Here is a 12,734-nt window from a genome sequence, read left to right on the forward strand (position 1 = left end):
AGATCACTGGGGGTTGGGTTCATTGTGACCTGTTAATTCTTTGAAAAATCCATTTATTTAATCTGATAAAATGCTTCTTTGCACTAAACGTAGCAACACTCTGCTTTTTAAGTATATTTTGAATTTTACTACTAAATGTGTTTCACCATCTTTTTAGAGTATTGTTTTCTGGATCGTAACAACATACCTAAAGCAAAATCCTAATTTTTCAATGGTAGTTTAAATATATGCTATCCCTAATAAGTACATGGTCTCTTTGTCACAATTTGATGCTGATTTACAGTGGTGAAATGAAAAATGTGAATACTGGTTACACAATTTCTTGCACACATTTTAGTCACAGTGAAAGTCTTTCCAAGGAGAGAGGAAATTCTTCTTTTCAGAGGGTCATTACTGTTTAGAATGTTCCTCTCCCATCAAGCAGCGAAAGCTGGGCTATTGAACATATTTGAGGCTGAGAGACAGATTTTTGACTGAAAAGGGACTCAAGGGTTCTGCGGGGAGGAGGATCAGGTTGAAAAATACTGCTAAGGTCACAATTAGATAAGCTACCAACTTATTGAATGGCAAATTAGGTTCGAGGGGCTGAATAATCCACTCTTGTTCCTATTCCTTATGGAAACCATTTAACTTGATTAAAGCTTTTAATTTGAGAAAGCACATTACTATGGGGGCAACATGGTAATGCAGTGCAATGGAGCATAATTTACTGTACCACAGATTCTACAGAAGAAAATTCCGTAAAGGGTTATCATTTCAGTCGAGTCCGGCACTTCTTTCTAAACTAAAACCAGGACCTGTGAAATCCCAGTGTTTTATTTAAAGGATGAAGCCTCAATTTACTGCAGTTTGAAATGGAAGTTTTTTTTACCATTCAGGAATCAAACAAGGCAAACACTAAATGCCAATTTAGGGTATCCAGAATCAACACAACTTAAACATAAATTGACAGGAAAATTACAGTTAATTATAAGCTATGAATTACACTTCAAGTGGCACATAAATCTAAGACAGATCTTATGAACTTGCTCGGAAATCCATTGATCATATGTATTGTCAATCTTATAAACTCTGTCTTTTTCACAAAGAATATTCACAATAAATATTAACGATTCGGACGAGGGAACAAAATGTAACATGTCCAAGTTTGCAGATGATACCAAATTGGGTGGGACGATGAACTGTGATGAGGATGCAGAGATCCTTCAGCATGATCTCAACAGCTGGGTGAGTGGGCAAATCAATGGCAGATGCAGTATAATTTGGATAAATGTAAGGTTATTCACTTTGGAAGCAAAAACAAAAAGACAGATTACCACCTGAATGGCTGTAAATTAGGAGAGGGGAGTGAGCAGCGGGACCTGGGCGTCCTTGTGCACCAGTTGCTGAAGGTAAGCATGCAGGTGGTAAAGAAGGCAAATGATATGTTGGCCTTCATTGTGAGACGTTTCAAGTACAGGAGCAGAGATGTATCGTTGCAGTTAAACAGGGCTTTGGTGATTGTGTGCAGTTTAGTGTCTTTTTCTGAGGAAGAATGATCTTGCTCCTGAGGGAATGCAGAGAAGGTTTGCCAGGCTGATTCCAGGGATGGCGGATCTGACACACGAGGAGAGATTGATGAGGTTAGGATTGTTTTCGCTGGAGTTCAGACGAATGATGGGGGATCTCATAAAGACTTATAAAATTCTAACAGGACCAGACAGGGTAGATGCAGGGAGGACGCTCCGATGGTAGGTGTGTCCAGAACCAAGGGGTCACAGTCTGAGGATTCAGCATATACCATTTAGGGTGGAGATGGAGTCATTTCTTCAGGCATAGAATGGTGAGCCTGTGGAATTTGTTACTACAGGAAATACTTGATGCCAAAATATTCAATGTATTCATGAGGTGGCTTGATACAGTAGTTGGGGTGAATGGGCTCAAAGATTATGGAGAAAGCAGGAGGCTACTGAGTTGGACGATCAGCCGTGGTTGTGATGAATGGTGGAGCAGGCTCCAAGGACCAAATTGCTTCCTCCTATTCCTATCCCGTATGTTTCTAATTACAGTTCCTATCCTCCTAGTATCCACCCTGAACCCTAAGCAAAAACAGCCTGCAAGTAACTGCAGTTCCCTGGGCACAGTCTTCACCAAAAATGGCATGCATCTGCTGAAATTCCTCAATTTTGCTTACAAAAGGTCTGGATGAAGTGGATCCACCAATGGTATCTTTATGCAACAGAAACAGCTGCAGCAATTGTCAGTTTGTCTTTTCTCAGCTTTTGGACCTAGCTTCCATCCCTTTCATCGTACTTATACTACACCACTGGAATCAGCATCTGAGCCCTAATGGCTCTCAGTCCTAATAGGTGATTTCAGCAATTTTCAGTTTCCCTAGATATTTTGGTTTTCAATCTCAGTTTCAGCCTTAGTTTCCTTAGAAATTATAAGTGTCAGTTCTCAAGCTCACCTTTCCCTTTCACTTTCCCTTTCCATTTGGGTCTGTTTTTAAAAAATGCAAGCTTTGAACCCATGGATTTAATCAAAGTTATAAATTTTCAATCTCAAACATGGGAATACAGTAAATGGTAAATAATGGCAACATGTCTTTTCATGCTGCGGGAGGGGAAATAAGAAGATCCAGTGACCTTCAGGTTGCTCTCATAAATCTCTTAGAGGCTGCCACAAAGTCACAGTAGCAGAAACCTGGAGGTCTATGTCATGCCAAGAGGAGAACTGTGACAAAATGTGAAAGTTATTTAAGTAAATGCTGCAACTGTAGAAATTATGGAAATTCAAACTACAATTATCAAATTAACACAAGATAAATCACTTAGATTGAATAGGATTTGGGATTTTCAATCCAAACAGAAATATTTCCACCAGGAAACAAAAGGCATAAATAGCGTCTCAACAAATCTTTTCTGAATTTCCCCAAATTGTAATGAACATTTTTAGCCTTTGGTTACAATTTATTAATTTGCTAGAATGAACGAATTACTTGGTGGGCTAGATTTTAGTCTTCAAGGTAGTAAGAGGCAAAGACAGGACAGATAAAGATGAACTATCTCCACTGGATGGAGATTCTAGAACAAGGGGGCATTGTCTAAAAATTAGGGCCAGAGCAGTGAGAAGAGATGTTACTTCCCGATTTTTTTCATTCCCTTTGAAATAAAGGTCAACATTTGCCTTTCTGATTATTCACTGAACTTGGATGGTAGCTTTTTGTGATTAATGTACAGGGATTTGTAAATCTCTCTGTTCTGTAGCATTCTGCAGTTTTTCTTGATTTAAAAAGCTCAGCTGCTCTATTCTTCCTGCCAAAGTGTATCCCTCACCTTTTCCCATGTTACATTCCATCTGCCAAACGTTTGCCCACTCACTTAACCTATTTACTTCTCTGAAATGTCCAATCTTTTAGCATTTTGCCTTAACTTGAAAAGTATTATATAACATATTGCCTGAAAGCACTATCATCACCTTTCCCTAAATTACATTCTATTCTTACTTGATACAGCCTCTAACTCGAAATACCTTGGAACATTAAAGGTGTTATATAAAGGTTAGCTACTTTGTTAAATGTTCAATGTTGTTCTTTAAAACATAGACATTGCAAACAGACTATGAAATCTATTCAACAGCATATACAAGAGATTATAGTATCCTGGCCAATAGGATTTCTCCTGCCATTAATATGGAATACCACAAGTTACACTTATTATAACTGTCTGGATAGAAACTGAAAAGAGTTCAGAATCCTCAAAAAAATGTAAAAGCAGCATCAGAAATCTAATTTAGAAGACAACTGCTTCAGCAAAGAAGATATGGAGCTGTATGGTCATTTGTGCATAGAGAAATAAAGGTAAATAGTAAAAACGAACTACAAAACGCTCTTAGTATTATAACCTACTCTTAATTTAGTCACTTATATCAAATTGTCTGTTAATTTGAATCATAGAATCCCTAGTGTGGAAACAGGCCCCTTGGCCCAATTACTTCCAACTTCTCTCACTTATTATTTACTTAATAAATATGATTAGACAAATCTCATTTTCCAACAGTAAATTACTTTGAAGCAACGAAGAAGATTGCTTAACTTTGAAACAACTTGAAAACAATTGATAATGGAGACGTAACAAATATATTTATCTAATTAACAGAATAAATCAAAATGTGATTCCTGAAATCCTAGAAATTATCTCAGAAAAGTACGTTAAAAATAAAGCATAAATTAGTGGTCCTGGTGATAATTAGAAATCATTTTTCAGTCTTGCAAAAATAGTAACTTGTTTAATTAAAAATACTGTTACTCATTACTCTAAATAACTCCACATAAGCTTCCAAGACAGAAACGAAGTGACAGGTTCTGTATAGATTACTTGTAGATTGACTTGAGAAAGATATTTGAACTTTAGCTATATGATTAACAAGCGCAACTCTCAAAAGAGGTCAAGTGGATATGATGAAATTTAAGTGGGGGAGGAAGTCTCAGGGTTTCACAAGCCTTCCATAGCAGAAACTTTTCTATGTCCTGAAAAGCCTTTCACATTTGAGATGTTTAGATTTAGCTTTCACATTCTTTCTTGCATTAAGCCAAACCTATACATGCAGTTCAGAATAGATCAACCAAGAAGAGGACAACCATTTAAAGGGTACTTTTGTCCTAACAGTTCACCAGCATGAAATATTTTTAATAATCTTTTACACGGTTTAAGTGGTAGGTAGATAACATGTTTGACTATTTAGGCTATTATCTATGAACTAAGTAAGGAAAATCCGAGATTTTAAAAATGTTTTTGATGGATTACCAGACTTAAGTGAGGTCAAAAGATTCTACGGCATGCTAGCTTTGGACGGGAGAGGAAAATATTTTTAAAAATTCTGCTGTCAAAGGAACTATTTTGTCTAGTACTTAACTAAATTTAAAGAAAATCTGTAATGGCCTATTTGCTTTGGCAAGTCAGACAGGAAGTATTCTAAAAGAGGGTAAATTTTTTTGTGGTTATGCCATCATTATGTTAAAAAATGTGTGTAACCTGGATCTGACATGGGGACAAACAGCTACAAAGCACAAGGTAAACAGAAATTTAATTGCAGCAGTGTTGGGTCAGCAATGTTTTCTTGTAAGCTCAGGATACAGAACTTGCGTAAAGATGAAACAAGCAACATTTTCTCTGAATGAAACAGTTTTATTGGTTTGGCAGATTTTAAAAGGTCCTGATGTTGAAGCAGAAGTAGTATTGAGAAGAGAGGGAGAGAGAAAGGAACTGTGTTACTATGCATTATACAGCTGGAAAGAGCAGAGCGTGGAAGACAGCAAAGACAAAGAATTGTAGTTTGGACAAGACCCAATGCTGCTCTCTTGGTACTGTCAGAGCTCAATACACTATTTAAAAGGGTTTGAGAAGTAAGTCTCTGTGGATTCTGTTCCTTCAGAACTATAATGACGTGTGAAAGAGGATTGGTAGAAATGGACCTTGTCAGTAATAATTCTGCTTTGGGCTTCCAAATCAAATAAGGCTGCTGATCACTGTGACTCAGGGGTCAAATGACTGAATGAGATTGAAAAATCCTACAAACATACAAAATATGAAAACAGGAACAGAAGGAAGCCATTTTGCCTCTCAAGCCTGTTCTGCCATTCAATACGATCGTGGCTAAAAGAAAGAGGACAAATTAGAAAGTCTTTGAGATTGCATGTGGTTGCACAATTAAGAGGGAAGTAATATGTGTTTGTGAGTACGTGAGGCATTTCTTTGTCATAGGAATTATTTAAAAGTGAAACTTGCCTTTTGTATGAAATGCCTTTCGCATGTTAATGAATGCGTGATTCTAGTTAGCTTTATGTCAAAAATATTCTAAAAATTTACATCTTGACTAACAGTTTTCTCTCCTTTGCTGTTGTAGTTATTCCTTTCTTTTAAAAATATTTTTGGTCTCCATGGGGATCAGAACAAAATCTAACCTTCAATGAGAGTATGGATCACTTCTTTATGACCCATCTCACATGCCCGGAAAAGTGGTGTGTGTTTCATCACATCCATGGCATCCACTTGTGCCCCATATTTCAACAGAAGTTTCACTGTCCTAACATGACCAGAGAGGACTGCAGCATGTAGAGCTAGATGCACAGAAAGAAGAAATAGTGGTATTAAATGGACATTTTGGCACAATTTTAATCATACGCACAGCACATGCAAATAGACAGAATCACTCAGTTTAATTTCTTAACGTTGAAGAAAATTTTAATTCATAATGAATAAAAATTATCAAATACAGTACCTAAAAATGTGTATGCAGATTTTTTCAATGAGAAGTCATGTACAAGAGTAGTTAAACTCATTTATATTCTTTCACAGGCATAAAGTCTGGTGGTTGCGTTATTGAAACAATAATTCTGAGCTGCGAACTTGATCCAGAGAAAGTTCAAATTCAATCACAGCAGTCTGTGAATCTGAATTCAGCTTCAAAAATCTTAACATCAATTGGTATCAATAAAATATTGCTAAGAAGAGACACAAAAGTGAACCATTTCATCTTGCATTCAGCAGAACTGAAATTCAAGGAAACCAGCTTAAGTAAGGAAATAACAATTTACGCAGCAAGAGAAATAGTGTTTGTTGGTTGAATAATGGTTTGCATGAAGATGCGGCATGAACTGTTAACCATCTTATTTAACTGAATAAATGGAAACCAGGAAAGTTGATTTGGTCAGAGCACTGCCAGGGGCATGCAGCAGGGAATGGCTATATTCAAAGACCTGTCTCAATGAAAAAGTGCAGGGCGTGGTCATTTTTTTCTGCCAGAAAGAAATGATCCCTGTGTGTAAATGTGGCAGAGTACTAAGGACAAGTAGTCTTTATAACTAGAATCTTGTAGCTGCAGTTACACTGACAGTTGATCAAACAGATGATGTTAAAGCAGCAAAATATTTATGAATGTGAGATTCTATTTCTGATGAAGTGTCCTTTTTGTGATCATTACCCTCTGGAGCTGAATTAGGCCCATCAAGAAGACTCAGCTATTTGATCACAGCTGATATATTTCTCAACCTGATTCTCTTGCCTTCTCCTTTTGATCCAGATAATAATCAAGAACTTATTAATCTCAGTCATAAATACATTCAATGAGTTGGCCTCCACAGCCTTCTGTGGCAATGAATTCCACAGATTAAGCACCTTCTGGCTGAAGAAGTTTCCCCTCATGTTAGTTCTCAATGGTCGGTGCCTTCACTCTGAGTCTGTGCCTTCAGGTCCTAGACTCTTCTACTAGTGGAAGGATCTTCTATCTGTCCATTCCATCTGGGTTCTCAGTATTCTGTAAGTTTCAATTAGATTCCCTCCTCATTCTTCTAAATTCAATCAAATACAGACTCTGAGTCTCCAGTCACTCCTCAGTGGACAAGCCCTTCATCCCGGAATCATTCTTGCAAACCTCCTCTGGACACCCTCCAATGCCTTTTACAGTCTGAGCAGTTCATCTCTGCTCTTGTATTCTAGCCTTCTTGACTGCCAACTGAACCTGCACATTAACCTTAAGAACTAGGACTCCTAAGTGCCTTTGTGCTTCAGACTTGCAGAGCCTCTCGTCATGTGGAAAATAGTCTAAACATCTATTCTTCCTATCAAAGTGCATAATTCACACTTTCACACATTGTATTTCATCTGCCATTTCTTTCCCTAACTTCTAGCTGTCCAAGTACTCCTGCAGCCTCCCCAAATCCTCAGCACGCCCTGTTTCTCCTTCCATCTTTGAGTGATCTGCAAACTCAGCAACAATGCCCTTAGATCCTTCAGCCAGCCCCTTAATGCACAATGCATAATATATAATAGCTGTGGTTCCACCACTGACACCTGTGGAACTCCCACTAGTCAATGGCTGCTATCTTGTAAAAAAACCCTTTATATCACTCTGCCTTCTCCCAGTCAGCCATTCCTCTATCTATGCTAGTACCTTCCTCTAACACCACAGGCTCTTACCTTATTTAGCAGCCTCCAACACAGCACCTTTCAAAAGCTTTCTGTAAATCCAAATAGATCATGTCCACTGGCTCTCCCTTATCTAACTTGCTTGTTACTTCCTCAAAGAATTCTAACAGATGTGTTAGGCATGAACTCCCCTTGATGAAACCATACTGATTCAGTCCTATTTCACCAAACACTTCTAAGTACTTTGCAATCTCATCCACAATAATGGACTCTAAAATCTTATTAACAGTTAATGTTAAGCTATCTAGCCTATAACTTCCTGTTTTCTGCCTTATAATTCTATCACAACACGATCACTGGTCCCCAGGATTCTTTCACCTTAAGCTTCCTAAATTTAGATTGCATCATTAGACCTCACCAAATCCAGTATTGCCTCTTCCCTAGTGGGCTGTACCACAAGTTGCATCAAAAAAATCATCTTGCGGATATTGCATGAATTTCTTTTCATAGAACCTGCTACCAACCTGATTTTCCAGTCCACCTGCATTTTGAAGTTCCCCATCATTATTGTAATAGTGCCTTTCTTACATGCTTTTTCTATGTGCTGATTAATTTTCTCCCCCACATCCTGACTATGGCAAGGTCGTCTGCATTTAGCATCCATCAGGGCCTTTATTCCCTTGCAGTTCCTCAACTATACTGACGCAGATTTTCTTCTGATCCTAGATGACTTCTGGTTATCTATTTAATTTATTCTTGGAATTTGATTCCCAGCCATTATCCCCTTGTAGATACATCTTTGTGATACACATAATCTCCCAGAAAATTTCAATCTGCGCCAGAAGCTTTTTACCTTGTTTCATATACTGCACATATTAAAGTACAATACTCTCAGTCCTGCATGACCAAGCACAGTTCTCCCACCAGCCATTTCCTCCCATCCTGCCACCCCCCACTTCTCATAGTTGTCCCCTTGTCTGCTCTGTCTGAAGTTAGATTCCTGATCCTGTCCATACACTCTGTCCTATTACTTGCTCTGGAAACTTTAACACCTTTTCCTGAGCCCTCCTCCCCATTAACTTTTTCCATCATTTTCAATGCAAATGAATCCACACCCAACCTCTACTATTTAATTTAAAGGACAGCCCTAGTTATGCGATTCACCCAGCATGATTCAGGTGGAGCCTGTCCCATTGGAACAATTCCCTCCTTCCCCAATACTGGTGCCAATGTCCCACGAATTCAAATCCATTTCTCCCACACCAATCTTTGAGTCACGCATTTACCGTTTTAATCTTCTTGACCATTTGCCAATTAGCTCATGTGTCAGGTAGTAACCCAGAGATTACATCTTTTAGTTTCTGCTTTTTAATTTGGCCCCTAGCCACTCATATTCCCACAGCAGAATCTCTTCCCTCTTTCTACCTATATGATTGATACCTGTGTGGACCACGACAACCGGATCTTCTTCCTCCCACTCAAAGTTCCTTTGCAACCCAAATGATACTCCTGATCCCGGGCACCTGACAGGCATCGCAGCCTTCAGTCCATCCTGGTCACATCAAACATTGTCTATTCCTTTACTATCCCTAATTACAGCGACATTTCCCTTTTCTTCACCACCGCCACTCTCCCCCGTCCCCCCTGCACCCAACACCTCCAAAGTGAATGGCTCTTCCACACCAATCTTCCAAATAGCATCCCACCCTATCCCTGAAACCCTGCATTTCCCATGGCTAATCCACCTAACCTGCATGTCTTTGGTCAGCTTGCTCATCCTCCCATCCTCCATACAGCCTCAGTTCTCATCTGCATGAGAGCAAAAATCTCAAAGCTGTTAGACAGGTTCAAAGGTTGAGGCTCCTTCAGCATTTCCTCCTGGATACCTCTAACTGCCTCGCTCACAGTCACATCTTCCTGTCCCTGACCACTGACCGAATTTGATGTAGTTAGTCGAAGGGGTGTGACTGCCTCCTGAAACACAGTGTCCAGGTAACGCTCCCCCTCCCTGATGTGTCACAGTGTTCAGAAGTTCAAACTCCAGCTCAACAACTGTCAGCTGGAGTTCCTCAAGCAACCAACACTTGATACAGATGCATCACTCTGAACCACAATGGGGTCCAACAGCTCCCACACCATGCACATACAACATATCACCTGGCCCTGCACCTCGATTTTATTTACTTAGTTCTTAAATTTTTTTTCCCCAATATTTCCCAGTGGTCATATAGTTTGTAACCTGTAAATGTTTCTTTTATGTACCTTCAATCTGAGAGTAACTTATAACAGACAGTAAAACTATCAGCTATTAAAAACCAATAAATATATGGTTTTCCTGTGATGTCACTCTTTATTTTATGGTGGGCTCCCAACTCTCAATTACTCATGATACAGAAACGTTACAAACTCTGTGCCCAAAAAGCAAGCAAACAGCACCTCTTACACTCTGCACAAAATTCCCACACTGACTCCAAAATCCCCAAACCGAACTCAGTACAGTTTCGCATCACTCCAACGTGATCTCTCCTTCCTGACCATGCAAAGACTACTCCACAAAGTGTACTGTGAGGCACTATTTGCGGCTGGCAGCAATTGTCTTGGTGCACAGTTGGGCTTTACATATGCTGCCAGTGGAAGAATTCCGAGAAGATCCTGGCAACGGCATGTACTTTATCCATTGGTGAGTGCAGGACGAGACGAGCATGGGACCATAAGGTGAACAGCAGAATATTGCATGAGATACTCGCGAAAGCTCATGAAACTCTCCATGACACTCCTGAAATAGACATTTATTTGAATTTTGGTAAAATTCAGCTTTTGGTGTCTGTCATTGAGACTAGCTGTCAATTCTGGGTCTATTGAGTTTCAATTTCACCAGCTGAGACTTGAATCCTTACCCTCAAAGCGTTAGTCTTGCTTTCTGGATTATGCGTCCAGCAATATTCCATAATTTCCTGTCTGCTGTAACACATACTCTTCAGTACTTTTATTTAACGTATGTGGCTAGTATAGGGTTATATAGTGTGGAAACAGACCTTTCGGTCCAACCAGGCCATGTCAACCATGTTACCAAACTAAACGAGTTCCACTCGCTTGGATTTGGCCCATATCCCTCCAAACCTTTCTTATTCATGTCATTTCAATGTTTTAACTGTATCTGCATCCACCTATCAACGGCATGGTGGTTCAGTGGTTAGCACTGCTGCCTCACAGTGCCAGGGACCTGGGTTCAATCCCACCCTCCAGTAACTGTCTGTGGGGGGCTTGCACAATTTCCCCATGTCTACATCAGGTGTGCTGGTTTCCTCCCGCAGTCCAAAGATGTGGCGGTTCGGTGGATTGGCCATGCTACATTGCCTAGTGGGCAGGGGTGTGCAGGCTAGGTGGATTAGCTTTGGGAAATGCTACAGGGATTGTGTTGGTGGGTGGGTCTAGGTGGATGATCTATGGAGGGTCAGAGTGGATATGATGGGCTGAATGACCTGCTTCCACACGTAGGGATTCTGTGATTCCTCTGGTAGTTCATTCCACACACAAACCACTCTCTATGTAAAAATGTTTCCCCTCATGTCCTTTTTAAAACTTTGTCCTCTCACCTTAAAGATATGTCCCCTAGTTTTGAACTCCCCCACTCTAGTGAAATAAAAACCTTGCTATTCACCTTATCTATGCCCCTCAATTTATTGAAGCATACTTATAAAAAAGATAGTAAAAACTGCTGATGCTGAAGTCAGAGATAACACAGTGTGGAGCTGGAAGAATAGAACAGGTCAGGCTGCATCAGAGGAGCAGGAAAGTTGACATTTCGGGTCAGGACCCTTCTTCAGAAATGGAAGGGTCCCGACCCGAAACGTCAACTTTCCTACTCCTCTGATGCTGCCTGGCCTGCCGTGCTCCTCCAGCTCCACACATACTTATTAAAAACCTTTCTTTAGTTTATAAAGGACAAAGAAAATATGGTTTGGTATGAAATAGGGTGAGTATATCTGCAAGTAACTCTATAAGTAATGTTTAGAACCTGTTCTTCCCTCTGAGCAATCCGTGTTTTTCGTTATCATGGTAAAGAATACAACATCACAATCGAGATTCTGGCAATCTACTGTGGATTTATGTTTAAATGTTCAACATGCTCTGTTGCTATTTAGAAATGAAGTTTTAGGCAAGCAATCCCTTGCTGAATAGAAGGTTTGGCGCAATCAGGTATTTTATTGGCGGGTTGCGATCCTCCTAAACCTGAAATTTCAGCCTTTTCCTCCTCTTAAGAAATAGATGCTGTCATTCTGTTAAACAAATAGCATTTAAAATGCCAATAACTGCAAGACAATAAAGAGCTGCTGTGTCAGCATGCCTTGTTTTTTCCACTATCAGTCATTCTGATGCTGTTTGCTTGTTTCCCACTTCAAGTACACAAGTTGTCTTGTAATCAAGATTTTCAATGATGGAGTCATAGTGATGAAGGGGATTCTCAGGCCAAGCAAATACAAAAAAGGCTTTGTCTGTGTAGCTAGCTCAGCTACCGTCATGTCCAGTAACTGACGACAGTGCTGTGCAGTGGCTTCTGCAAATGTGCTACTTGTTTCCTACACCAGGGAGGAGGAATCTCAATTTCACGATTAACTTAAACAATGAAAAGCTTTCGGTGCTGTCAGTATCTATGGATAGATGGATGGATTGAATTTCTTACGGCACAATATCCATTTGTCACCATGGAGCTAAGCAATGCACCCTATTTTTATCAGTGCAGAGTTTTTCTGAGAGAAGCAAAAGACACAGCAAGCAGCAGCTGCGGTTTTGCCAGTTACCAAAGGGGGCATCCTAACTCTTCCT

At 39.7% G+C, this 12,734-nt stretch overlaps 1 protein-coding gene across 7 annotated transcripts in view; it reads right to left on the bottom strand.

Moving 5' to 3' along the window:
• Positions 1-12,734, bottom strand: part of invs (inversin) — a 301,666-nt gene that overhangs the window by 128,196 nt on the left and 160,736 nt on the right. For all 7 annotated transcript variants that reach the window (XR_007249558.2, XM_059655375.1, XM_059655369.1 and 4 more), the window contains one exon: positions 5,945-6,100. Coding sequence is in view for 6 of the 7 variants with exons in the window: in XM_059655375.1 (XP_059511358.1) it covers positions 5,945-6,100 (156 nt within the window). In the remaining variant the exon portion in view is untranslated. The remainder of the gene's footprint in view (positions 1-5,944; positions 6,101-12,734) is intronic.

Source organism: Stegostoma tigrinum, chromosome 2 (genome assembly GCF_030684315.1).
Source record: "Stegostoma tigrinum isolate sSteTig4 chromosome 2, sSteTig4.hap1, whole genome shotgun sequence".
NCBI lineage: Eukaryota > Metazoa > Chordata > Chondrichthyes > Orectolobiformes > Stegostomatidae > Stegostoma > Stegostoma tigrinum.